This window comes from Tripterygium wilfordii, chromosome 22 (assembly GCF_013401445.1).
Source record: "Tripterygium wilfordii isolate XIE 37 chromosome 22, ASM1340144v1, whole genome shotgun sequence".
NCBI classification, from domain to species: domain Eukaryota; kingdom Viridiplantae; phylum Streptophyta; class Magnoliopsida; order Celastrales; family Celastraceae; genus Tripterygium; species Tripterygium wilfordii.
The window spans coordinates 5,152,090-5,166,044 of NC_052253.1; the positions used below are offsets into that span (position 1 = coordinate 5,152,090).

Consider the following 13,955-nt stretch of genomic DNA (forward strand, 5'->3'; position numbering starts at 1 on the left):
TACTTGCTACTGCTTCCCCCAGCTGAAACACTAAATCTGGTTTTGAATGTAATGTGCAATTTTCTGTAGTAATCACGCTTTATGAAAATGAGTGTGCAATGCTGAAGTGTTATCTGTATAACAATAGATATTACCAAATATTGAACTTTGACTTTGAGTCTGTAGAGTGTAAAAGGAACCAAGACTCATCAGTGCAACTTTTTTATACATATCACAGATTCAACATTAGTCTAGTTTAATGTATTGATCAGTCTTCTTTGTTAAACAGGACGAGAATCATATCTCATTCAATGTATTGATCACCCTTTATATGTCCAACGTGTTTCAATGATTGAATTTCCAAATGTTTTATTCTATGACTGGTTTTTTTGCTCACCATCTAATTGCATAGCTCATCTTGGTTGTGATATGTTCATTTTAACTTACATTTGACAGCAATATTCTCTCATTGTTACTAGTTTAGGAAATGAGTAAGAAAGGGAAAGAAAGTTTGATAGAGGGAGATGCACAATTTAAATGGGATATTCAAACCACCAAAATATTCCTAGATATGTTGTATGAGTGGAGAAAGAAAAATGCTGGTCAAATGAAGTGGGATAAGATTGTTGATGAATTTAAGGTTGTAAGTGGTAAAAATTGTACCATGCAAAAATTGAAAACGAAGCACGACAACATGAAACAGAATTGGCAGTTGTTCAATAGACTGATGACTGTTGAGACAGGTTTGGGGTTCAATTTTGAGACTGGAAAGGTTGAGGCCACTGAAGATTGGTGGGCAGCTAGAATTCAGGTGGCTGTCATTTATGTATGATTATTTATTTCATAATGTCAATCTAAAAATATGTAATGCGATCCTAATTTATATGTCCAATTTGCAGGAGAATATCAACTTTAAGAAGTTTAAGAATGGAGGCTTTTAACTCCGTGGGGAGCAAGACAAGCTTTGGGGGGGTAGCTCTGCCAATGGTGAGAACTGTGTATCTCCACATATCGTATTAGACAATGACTTCATACAGTCATTTGGAGCTGATTGTTACACTCCAAGTCCAGTAGACTCAAGCTATGATAGGTTTGTTGATGAGTTCTCCACTGGTTCATCACCAGTGAAGGCTAGCACACCCACCCCTGGATCTACTAATACTGGGGGAAGCAGGAAGAGGAAGAGAATGACACAAGATACCATAGATCCTAAGTTTGACAAGTTGTTCCAGCAATTGCAAATGGTTTCTGAGAAGCAATTTTCTTATTTATCTACAAAACAAGAATATTATGATGTGAAGAAAGAAGTTGCAAAGAAAGTTGAAAATGTGCATCCTATCCCAGTTGTGCAACCTGTCCAGCCATTGATGCCCGTGGATCCTTCATATGATGCCTCTATTAAGGCCCTGGTTGATATGAACATAGCTGCTGAAAATCCAGCACTATTTTACTTTGCTGTCCAGCTGTTTAATACCAACAGTCAGAGACAACTTTTCCTTGCATTACCAGAGAGCGCACGACTTGGTTATATTGAGCTACTATTCAAGCAGCATGATGGAAAAGCTCCAATTGGATGATGTATTCTGGGTTGAGATCAATTATTTATACATGTAATTTAGTTGGTTAGATGAACTTGTTAATGTCATTGAAGACAAATTTCGATTTTCAATTTATGTATTGGACAAATGCAGTTATTTTATGTTATGTGAACTGTGATGATTTTATTCATCATTTAAGTACTAGATGATTTTATTTACATCTTACTTGGTAATGAAATGACTTCATATGACATCTTACATTAATTTCTATTTTTCCACGTCGCAGCGATGAATTCAAGTTCAAGTTCTAGTGATGATGATGACGGTGTTAACCTATCACAGATTTTGTTACTTCATTTCCTCAAGCGCCAGTTTGAGGATAGAGGGTCGATTTCCCGGTCACGAAGAAATATGCAATGTAGAACCTGTACCTTAACAGGCCGTGATTGGGTGGCAGATGTACTTCAAGGTCATCCAGTTCGTTGTCATGAAGCATTTCGAATGCCGGTTGAGGTATTCCATGCTTTATGTGGAGTTTTACGGGATGATTACGGATTGATTGGGTCTGATAATGTTGGCATTCTGGAGATGGTAGCGATGTTCGTATCAATCTTGGGTCATGCTCAAGCAAATAGGGATATACAAGAGAGGTTTCAACACTCGGGGGAGACAATCAGTCGCCTTTTCCACAAGGTATTGCTAGCAGTATTGAAACTATCTAAGGATATCATTCAACCTAGGGGCAACTCATTGCATGAAACGCCAAGGTATATAAGGGAGCATTCCAAAATTTCATATCGTATATGTTTCAAGGATTGCATTGGGGCACTGGATGGCACTCATATTTCGGCAATGGTCGGACCAGAAAATAGACAAAGATATATTGGGAGAAAAGGAGTTGCCACCCAGAATGTTTTAGCTGTGTGTGATTTCGACATGATGTACACTTATATATCGGCAGGATGGGAGGGATCGGCTCATGATAGTAGGGTACTGGAACATTCTTTGCGTGTTGAGCGTATGAAGTTCCCAAAACCGCCACGAGGTGAGAATTACGTGTGATAAGTTGTAAACTTTATTTTATCACAAGGATATTTATAATTTTTTTTTAGGAAAATATTACTTGGTTGATGCCGGATATGCAAACAAGACAGGCTTCCTTGCACCATACAAGGGCGAGAGGTATCATGTTCCTGTATTTCAGAATGGAGCACCCGCTTCAGGACCACGTGAAGTATTCAATAAGGCACATGCTCGGCTATGGAATGTCATCGAACGAACATTCGGAGTGACAAAGAAGAAATGGCGGATCCTGAATGCAATGACTTCGTATGACATTAAGGTACAGGCGATGATTGTGATAGCATGCATGGCACTTCACAATTTTATACGCATCCATGCTGTCAATGACGTTGATTTCAATGACATTGGTTCTACGTCTACTGGGGGCGATCATTCGGTGTCGGATCCTGTCCATGAAGTTACGGATAATGGAGTTGATGAATATTTGGTCATTGATGATGCTAACATGGCTCAGTTTCGTGATATGCTTGCCGATCAACTATCTAGCGCAATATGAATAATTAATATATTAATTGTATTAATATGATCGTAAAGGGTGTGAATTTGGACATGTATTTATCATCAATATATATGAGACTGCAATGTTGAATGAGTTATGGTATTTTTAAAAAATTTTTTTTTTATGAAAAAAAGTTTTTATTATTTTTAATTAATTATGCAGTGTTTATAACTTATTTTATGATTTTTTTATTACTATTATATAGCTTGAAATAGTTATGCCCCTCCATGTAATTTACAAGACAATATTAAGACTTTATATTGTTTCAGCAAAAGTGTAACCAAACACCTAACAACATTTCAATAACCATTTATACTACCATATATTACAATCATTTATTATCTACAATATATGCTACCATATATGCTAATGACAAAATTGTGCACCAAACGGAGCCTTAGTTATTTAAAATTGTACATGATCTTATTATATTGAGCCATTGCATGCCATTAAAGTGGAAGCTATATCTTTCATAGTGTTTGAGTTGAGATATGTGCAATCATGCTTACTGAACTGAAAAAAAAAACATTGGGAATGATGAAATTTATTTCTGAAATTTGATTCATTGGCCCCGTTTGGAGGAGTATTTTTTGTAGCATTTATACTACTTGCTAGTATAAATGCTACTGCCTTACCAAACGGGTTTTTTTGACACGTAATCCGAGACATTTTTACTCAGCATTTTATGCTACTTTTGACATGCTACTTGTATGAAGCATTTTAGTAGCATTTCACCGTCAAAAGTCAATATTATCCCCATTAATTTTTTTATTCCATTTATACCCTCACTTCATGTGTTATTATAAATTAATTAATAAATAAATAAATTTATTGATATTATAAAATATTTATCATTTAATATATGCTACTCAGCAAAAATGTTACCAGTAAAAGTTCAACCAAACACCACACAACATTCGATCAGCATTTCTGCTACTAAAATTCTCCAACATTTCTGCTACCACCATTTCTACTAGTATATCTGCTATTTTCAAAATGCCTTACCAAACTAGGCCATTATGCTTTTCTTTCAATTGAAAGGGTCAGCAGAATTAAAATTAGTGTTCCGGGAGAAGAAAAGAAAATTAAGTGTCCGTTTGGTTAACCATTTTTGACAACAATTTATTGTCGTTGTAACATATATTGTTTAAGGACACCAAAAGGCAATTTTGGGGCACAAAATCCAAGACTATTTTCAGACAATTTTATTACACTTTGAAAATTGTTCTCGTTTGAACCATTTTGGAACAAATGCAATTTTCTTCCCCGATATATCCTTGGTTTGTTTTGTAACTGACGATATTACCCCCTTATCACCAATGCCACTGACGATATTATAAGTATTTATATTTATGTGTAAAAAATATATGAAATTGTTAATTATAATTATTATATTAGTTTAAATGATTAATCTTAATTTTCTAAATTATTTATTATTTACTTCAATATTTATTTACATATCTTACAACTTAAACATATAATACCCCTATAAATAATTTGTCACTACAATTTCAACAGTTTTATGCTACCACCATAATTGCAACCAAACACTATCAACATTTTAGGCACCATATAATCTACCACCATATATACTACCACAATATATGCTACCATATATGCTACTCCCAAAATTGTTTACCAAACGGACCCAATGTCCAGTGTTTCCTGAATTTATACTTTGTTTTGCATTAGCTTCTCATCATAACGTTGGCATGTCCCTTTGTTTTACTAGTGATTGTTTGTATTCAGCATAAGTTTTGGGATCTTTAGTTAGTAATATAGAGATGAGACTAAATCTTTTAAGTGGTTAAATTGTTATCAGGAAACTTCAAACTTTAGGCTCGTTAAATTTGATCCGTCATTGTTGATATGGAATTCATGAGACGTGCTTCGGAAGTAGAATTGATTATGATTTGCTAGCCAACCATCTATATCCTGCTTCTCATAAATAAACAGGGCATCGCAAATTGTTGGATAGACTTCTCATTGAGATTGTAATGAATTCCATGTTGGTTTCACCACAATTCATATCCTTGAAGTTGAGACAGAGTTTGTTGCATTAAAATGCAAAATACAGAACCCAAAAGATATTTGCTTTCAGTTTTTAGTTTTTACTTGCTGATCATGACAATAAACAATTTTTGTACAACCTTTGATGAAATTTGATCAAACATGAATTTGTATATATTGTTTCATTTTAAATAAAATTTCTGCTATGTCATTCAGTTTTTGCTCTCCGGAAGGCCCCTGAACCCCTCCCTTCTTTTGTGCTGAAGGGAGGTGAGGTTTCTCGATTTGTCATTGGAGGCATATTTAATGTTCCCTGGAATGTGGACTTGCTGAAGGTTTGCCTTAATTTGTAGCTGGGGAACCATGGTCTGTAAAAGTTCCTGGCAATCCTGCACCCATTGCAGTAAGCTTCCATGGAAGTCCCAATCCTACTTTTTTCTTTTTTTAACTATTTCGTTTATGCTCTTGGCACTAGAATATTTGATATCACTTGTGCCTTCAGATGTGATGATGTAAGGTACATTAACATTCAGCTGGCACTTATGAACATTGACTGATCATTTATTGCAGGTTGGGTCTACTACTCTGATCAGTGCTGAAGCATTGAAAGCCTGTTTGCATGGAAAGGCTTTAAGGATAACTCACTATTATGGCGACTTCTTGTGGCAAGTGAAAATATCGTGAAAATGGTAAATGACTGGTTGATTGACTATAAAATGCTCCGGACATTGGCATGCATGTGGAACATTTTGTAGGGTGTCAGCTGAGGAACGGTGTGTGCCAAATGCAGGCTTTTTTGAGGACGTTGTCTTTGAGGATCCTTCTTTGTTGTCATCAAGTCAAGCTTTTGAGCTTTTGATTTACTTGAAGGTTCTGGTCATGCTTCCGTTGGTCAACAAAGTAACATCAGCAGTGAAGAAGTTGATGAATCTATAGATGTAAAAGATGCCATTGGTGAACCGAATCTGGCTTCCACAACACAACTCGAGCCCAAGAATGTTGCTGCGGGACAAACAGTGAAGGATAAAAAGCTTCCAATGCCAGGAAGGAAGTACACTATGGTAAGATATTTAAGTGTTTTATGGATTATTCTCCTGAAATCTTTGTATGCTCCCAGTTTGTTGCTGTCCTTACTTACGTGCTCAATTACAACATTAAATCTTGGTTTTTTTTTTTTTTTTTTCTGGTGCATAAGAAAACATTCATTGCTTATAAATTTCTGCACACAATTTCTTTTGGTGAACAAGGAAACATTCATTCCAAACAAATTTGTGCCTGAAAATTATTTGTATCATTAAATGAATACAAAGCAAAACATGTATAAGAAACCGGATGGAGCGATCTCAACTAGTTTTAGAATTTGTTAATAGAATTATTGAAGTCTACGGAGTCTACACTCAATCCCTCTGCAGCGTAGAAGTCAATAATTCTAATCCTTCTAGAATTTAACCCTTTGTGGAAAAATTAGGAAAACTAGACTCTTGAGGCATTTAGCCATCCTAAAAGACCCATGATGGGGAAGTACTAAATATACCCTTAGTCATCTAAATAAAAAAACACTTTTTATATATAAGTTCATACTTGAATATCTAAGTCGTGGTTTAGGTCTTCACTGTATTCTTGTACGAACGTAGCTTCTACTTGCCTGATTGATGAACCGCTTCATCTCCTAGTCTCCTTCGCTGGTGCAAGTGTGTAATCGTGTCGTTGTTGCTTCGTAAGCCTAAATGTCTAATCAGCTAATTTCAATAATTTATGTTGTCAATTAAATAGGTATAATATTGTAAATAGTCACAAAAAAAAAAATCAAGGGCGCTACCCCCGAATATCCATCAACTTTTAATAGTTCCCAACATTAATACACATCAACAATATTATCCGTTTTGGATTATCCGATTTTTGTGGATACATCGGACGCGCACGGCTTTATCTTCTCAGAAGATGACTCATTCTAATAATGCTCTTGTAAAAATACATTTAATTGTGAAGTTATTATGTGATATTATCTTAAAAAATGCGTTGTTAAGGGTGAAGAATTGAACTTATATATATATTAACAACTAAAATATTGGTTAGATCACATCATTCTTTTGAAACTTGAAAGTTGTGGTGTTGGATTTTGCTTTTTACACAAACAACAGGAGTAGCTGTCTTTTATTGCTTTCAAGGCAGAACACCTTTGACTACAGATATTTATATTCTTTTTCTTTTGACTACAGATATTTGTATTTATAAATGCATGCAGTTGATGATGTAGATCTGTTGGACTTTTTTTTATCGACAATTCAATATAAAAACAGACGAAATTGGTGAGGCTTGAATCACGTTGATATTTTCATACTCATCTATGTTTTCATCATTAATTTAAAATATGCAGAATTCAAAATAATTGATTTTATTTGTCTTTTCACTCATTCACATCCTTAAAAAATGATGCGTATTTTAAATACACATATGAGAATTCATATATATATATATATATAGTCTACCGATTTTTGAAATATTTTTTAGGCTGAATTGAAGCTTTGACTGGGGAAATTTAATACTAGGATTGAATATTCTTGTGTAGTCGCCCTGTGTATTCATGGAATGCACATGTACAAAAGTTGTTTAGACAAAACTTCGGTCTTCTCTTACTAAAATTTGTCAGAATGGGCCTGTATAATTCTATGTAGGCATAATTATACGGTTAGGTATCTGAAATCATTCATAAAGTTACATAATCTATAAGAGATATTCATTAAGAAAAATGATATCACAATTTTTTTAATTTTTATTTTTTCTTAAACAAAAATTAAAAATATTTTATCGCTCAAAATGCATGTTAAATTTCAAAAAAAAAATTACATATTTAGATTCAACACACGTAAAACTCTTTCCAAAAAGACACATTGTTGATAGGTTTAACATGAACATTCTTAATTACATTGTTTTATTATATGTTAAATTTTAAAAAAAAAATTACATATTCAGATTCAGCATGTAAAACTCTTTTCAAAAAGATCCATTGTTGATAGGTTTAACATGAACATTCTAATTACATTATTTTTGAAACAGTGTATAAAAATCTACAACACTTAAAATTGTTTTATTACATTATTTTTGAAACAGTGTATAAAAATCTACAAACACTTAAAACATTGTAATTATGTACTGAAAAGTGTAATAAGAGATTGTGTTAATAAAAAACAATGTAATAAGAGATTGTGTTAAAACAATATAATTGTCACATGATTATGGACGATTATTTATGAAAAATCCTATATATATATATATATATATACATTCATTCTTAATATTAATTGTTCTTGGGAGGATTCATCCTAAGGAGTTAATATAATAAATCTAATACAGTGTGGTAAAACTTTGACTGTGATAATTTATTGATTCAAAGTTATTGAAGTGTTTCCACAAATTTAATATTTTTATTCAATTGATTTGAATTATAGAATATAGCCAAGAATAACATATTTTAAAATTTAAAAAAAAAAATTATAAGCTACAGAGCTAGCGTTAATATGAAATGCTCTGATTTGGGTTTCTTATGGGGAGTGTCTTTATTCTGGTGGTTGTATTGTTGCTCCCCTTATGGTTCTTTCAGTGATCCAAGTTCTTTGAGAAATTATTCGAGTTGTTTGAGTTCTATTAATGATTGCTGCTTCTGGTTCTTTCAGTGGTTCAGGTTATCATGAGAAATTCTTAGAGTTGTTTGAGTTCTAGTATGGCTGCTGCCAATCACTGTCATGCGCCATCTTCCTTATGCCAAATAGTCTAATAGTCAAGAGAAAAAAACAATAGTTTAATAATCAAATTAATTAATTAGCAAACTTGACTAATTGTTTATTTATTTTAGCATGGAAATATTGAGATCATATATAATAATATATAGAAACATTAATTAATTCTTACACATGATCTTGATATATCTTAAGAGTAGGTGGGAGGGAATGAAGCTTAATTATGTCTTGAGAATTTATTAATATTTAATAAAGACTAAACCAAAACTTGCAACAAGCTAGTAACACAAAACTTTGAAGATCGAGGTCATTTGATTTTAACTTATAGTTTTCAAAGTATGAAATTATCTAGTAATTATTTAGTGTTCTGGACACACTACGCCATACCATATATTGATGTGGTGTATCAAAATCAATGTAATGACGTTGACATGGTGTATCAGAACCATTAAATAATTTGTCGAAATCATCTCCCCAATGTTGAAAATAATTTACGCAAAAGTTGAAAGGATAAGGTTATATCTTTATAAAAGAAAAATGGCAAAAGGATATTTTTCATCTCTTAACTATTGGTTGGATTTCATTTTCGTATCTTAGCTTCTTTTTTCCTCTTTTTTTCGTCCCCCAACTATGAGAAAGTACCCCGTTTGTTCATCGAATAAATCCGGCGACGGAAAAATCCAACGCGACATCCTATTGTTCGTTAGATCAGATTTCTCCGGCGTGCCACGTAAGCATTTTCCGACACCAATCTCATTTGAAAGATGAAAATGATACTTTCCAATAGTTAAGAGAGGAAAAATATCTTTTTACCAAAGAAAAATCGTCTGTCCATGCAATAGTTTTGAAAATTCAAAAGATGATGATAGAATTCCATATTCACATGAGCATAAAAATTCTCTAGTCATCAACGTTTTGGTATAGCTGGTTTAGACTAGCTTCCCATATTGGTTAACTTCTGTTTCAACAAAAACATTATTAATCACATCATCTAATAATAATCCATGCAATACCCAATTTTGATTTTAATAGTTTATTTAAAAAATATTCATATTCTGTAGAAAAAATATGGTAGACCATTTTAAAGAATTAGCATATAGATTACTTATTCAATGTCATATATTAATATAAACCATCATGTGGAGCGCGATGCAATTAATAAACCATCTTAATCACTTATTCAATGTCATACATTAATAAAAATGAACATTTCTTTTTTCTCTCTCTCTCTTGAAAAATAAGAAAATTAAAAATAATCAAGAGATGGAGACTGAAGATTGAGTATAATATTGACTTGTTGAAATTGAACAATACAGAAAGTATCTTACTTATACAGACCAAAGACAGCTGGTGTACAGCTGGTAAACTAATAGCAAAAAGTATCTTACTTCTACAGACCAAAGACAGCTGGTGTACAGCTGGTAAACTAATAGCAAGTATACACAGTAAATACAGATTATAAGATAATATATCTAATACACCCCCTCAATCTGGACAGGGCGGAGTAATGGACAGATTGGAACGCAGATATTCAAAACGAGATGAAGCAAGTCCCTTGGTAAATATGTCAGCAAGTTGATCCCGAGACGGAAGATATTGGACGAGAATGTCTCGTTGCAAGATCCTCTCACGAACAAAGTGATAATCAACATCAATATGTTTGGTGCGTTCATGAAGGATAGGATTGGTTGTGAGATAAGTGGCACTGATGTTATCACATAAAACCTTGACTGGAGATACAAGGGGAATGCCCAAATCACATAGAAGATGTCGTATCCAGATTGTTTCAGCCACTGCATAGGCCAAGGCTCGATATTCAGACTCAGTCGAGGAGCGAGACACAGTTGGTTGCTTCTTCGCTTTCCAAGAAATCAAATTAGGACCAAAGAAAATAGCATACCCACTGGTAGAGCGTCGACTGTCCTGACAACCAGCCCAATCCGCATCAGTGTAAGCAGTGAGAGAAGGATTTTTGAAGGAACGCAAGAATAAACCATAATGCTGAGTGCCTTTGAGATATCGATAAATCCTTTTGACTGCCTGCAAATGTGCGGTCCGCGGAGCATGCATAAACTGAGAAACAAGATTAACTGAATAAGCAATGTCAGGCCGTGTCATGGTTAAGTATTGAAGAGCTCCAACCATGCTTCTATATTCAGTAGGCTCACAAAGTAACTCACCATCCAATAGAGATAGAGGAATCTTGCTAAACATGGGAGTTTTGACAGCCTTGGCGGAAGCTAAACAAAAACGATCCAGAAGCGTAGCCAAATATTTTTGTTGACAAAGAAAAATACCTTCAGCTTTACGAGTGGCTTGAATACCTAAAAAGAAATGAAGATCACCAAGATCTTTCATGGAGAATTGAGTGGACAGTGTGGTAATGAATTTTTGAATGAGAATGGGATTATTGCCAGTTAAAATAATATCGTCAACATATAAGAGTAGAACCAACACATCAGAAGAGGAACGGAAGATGAACATAGAAGTGTCAGACTTGCTACAAGTAAAGCCATGACGCAAGAGAAAAGTGCTGAACCGATGAAACCAAGCTCGAGGAGCTTGTTTAAGACCATAAAGAGCTTTCCGCAATTTACAAATGTGATTTGGAAATTGGGAATTTTGAAAACCAGGAGGTTGTTTCATGTAAACATCCTCAGAAAGATGACCATGTAAGAAGGCATTTTTGACATCTAATTGACGAATAGTCCAATTTGCCGATAAGGCAATAGAGAGAACAAGTCGAATGGTAGTGGGTTTGACAACAGGACTAAACGTTTCATGAAAATCGATGCCAGGACGTTGATGAAAACCTTGAGCTACCAAGCGAGCTTTGTATCGTTCAATGGAACCATCAGAGTTATATTTAATGCGGAAAATCCACTTACAGCCCACAAGATTTTTAGTAGCATCAAATGGAACAAGAGACCATGTGTCATTAGCTAGTAAGGCATTAAATTCATCAACCATAGCATGATGCCACTTAGGATCTTTAATTGCTTGACTATAACAAGTTGGCTCAACAGTGTTAATTGTAGCAGCAAGGGAGGGAATGAATTTGGGTTTGGAGATACCAGACTTGGAACGAGTTATCATGGAATGAACAGAAGAATGAGAGGAATTGAATGAAGTGACTGGAATATTGAGAGAAGAACCAGAAGATGAAGAAATGGTAGGTGGCAGTGAAGATTGAGGTTCAGAGGATGTGGAAGTAGGAAAATCTGAGGTGATGGGAAGGGGGAAAGGAGGTTCAGAAGATGGAGAAGTGGTATGTGTCAATGAGGAAGGGATTGTCTTGTTCTGGACAGATGAGTTTGTAGAAGATAGAGGTAAGGCTGATGGAGGAGAGAAAGGGATGTGTTGTGGAGGAGGATCCTGGAAGGAAAAGGTATAGGTTGAGGTGAGACATGGTGGTTCAGATGTGATATTGGAGGAAGGAGAAGAGACCAAGGTAGAATAGGGAAAATCATTTTCATAAAAAATGACATGTCTACTGATATGGACTTTACGAGTGAGAGGATCCCAACATCGATAACCCTTATAGTTGGTTGCATATCCCAAGAAAATACATGGTATTGATCTTGGGGATAGTTTGTGGGAAGTAGTAGCACTTAGATTGGGAAAACATGCACAACCAAAGGGTTTGAGGAAGGCATAATTTGGTTGGGTGTTAAAGAGCTTGTGAAATGGGGATAGATTTTGTAGGAGGGGGGTAGGAAGCCGATTTATGAGATAGATGGAAGTAGAGACAGCATCTGCCCAAAATTGATGAGGAAGGTTTGAATCAATAAGCAATGTTCGAGCCATTTCAATGACATGGCGATGTTTCCGTTCAGCCAACCCATTTTGTTGAGGGGTGTGGGGACAAGATTTTCTAAAAAGAATGCCAGAGGAGGTAAAATGATTATGGAACATATGATTGTCAAATTCTTTGCCTCCATCACTTTGAAAAATTTTAATTTTTCGACTGAACAGATTCTCAACTAGCAGCTGAAAAGCACGAAAGCATTGAAAAACTTCAGACTTGAATTTCATAAAATAAAGCCAAGAGTAACGAGAGAAATCATCCACAAAAATTACATAGTATCGATATCCCAAAAATGAGGCAACAGGGGACTGCCAAACATCTGAATGAACAAGCTCTAGAGGGGCAACAGTACAATGTTCAACTGAATGAAAAGGGAGACGTTTAGATTTCCCTAAACAACATGAAGTACATTGGGTCAAAAATTTGGGAATGCCTAAATAAGAGCATGATTGCCGGATAATGTCAAGAACAGCAGAGTTGGGATGGCCGAGTCGACGATGCCATGAAGTACCAAGAGTAGTAGTGGCAGCTAGAGCAGAAGCATAAGGTTGAACAAAATGAGAGCTGATTGGGTAAAGGTCTCTGTCACTGGTGCACTTGAGGAGAGGAATCCCCGTGATCTTGTCCTTGACACAAAAAAGAGAACCATCAAAATAGACAACACAATTATTGTCTTGACAGAGGCGTTTTATGGAGAGAAGATTATAAGAAAGATGAGGAACATGATAAACATTAGTGAGACGTAATGGTTTGACAGGTGTGTGAAGTGTGGTTGTGCCAATTTTATGTATGTCAAGCAATTGTCCATTACCAACTAAAACCTTTTGTGAGCCATGGTAAGGGAAGGAATTTGTGAAAATACCTTCATTGGGGGTCATATGAGTGGAAGCGCCAGAATCAGGATACCAAACAGACTCAGACGGATCACCAAATGACATAGCAGCAAAAGAACGAGGGAGGTCCGCAGATGTATAGGCAGAGTTATAACGATGATGACACTGAATTGCTTTATGACCAGGAATCTCACAAATTTGACACACATCAACACGAGGAGAAGATCCCAAAATACCAGTTGGAGAAGGTGAGTTACCTGAAGGTCTCTGAAAATGAGCAGGGGGAACATAACCTGAGTATCCATGGCCAGAGTTAAAATTGTTGTGATTTCGGCCACCAGGAGAGTATGTACGACCAGAATAAGAGGTGCCATAACTGCGGCCACGACGGCCACGACCACCACGCCTATAATTTCCACGACCACGGTAGGACTGTGGTGGATCCGAGGAGGTGGTGTTGGCAGCAAG

The 13,955-nt window shown here is 35.3% G+C and overlaps 2 protein-coding genes across 2 annotated transcripts; both read left to right on the plus strand.

Moving 5' to 3' along the window:
• Positions 1-615: 615 nt before the first annotated feature.
• Positions 616-1,701, plus strand: LOC119990866. The gene is made up of 2 exons (XM_038836993.1): positions 616-790; positions 879-1,701. The coding sequence occupies exon 2, from the start codon at positions 1,167-1,169 to the stop codon at positions 1,554-1,556; it is 390 nt and encodes a 129-aa protein (XP_038692921.1). The 5' UTR covers positions 616-790; positions 879-1,166; the 3' UTR covers positions 1,557-1,701.
• A 104-nt stretch (positions 1,702-1,805) lies between these two features.
• On the plus strand, positions 1,806-3,096 carry LOC119991428 (protein ALP1-like). Its single transcript, XM_038837784.1, has 2 exons — positions 1,806-2,562; positions 2,630-3,096. The coding sequence occupies exons 1-2, from the start codon at positions 1,806-1,808 to the stop codon at positions 3,094-3,096; spliced, it is 1,224 nt and encodes a 407-aa protein (XP_038693712.1).
• The last annotated feature ends 10,859 nt before the right edge of the window (positions 3,097-13,955 follow it).

What these genes read in the sequence shown, in the direction of transcription:
- LOC119990866 (XM_038836993.1), top strand. Translation starts at nt 1,167, where the DNA reads ATGACACAAGATACCATAGATCCTAAGTTTGACAAGTTGTTCCAGCAA.
- LOC119991428 (XM_038837784.1), top strand. Translation starts at nt 1,806, where the DNA reads ATGAATTCAAGTTCAAGTTCTAGTGATGATGATGACGGTGTTAACCTA. An exon ending in GTTCCCAAAACCGCCACGAG is followed by an intron (nt 2,563 to 2,629) that starts GTGAGAATTACG and finishes ATTTTTTTTTAG; the next exon opens with GAAAATATTACTTGGTTGAT.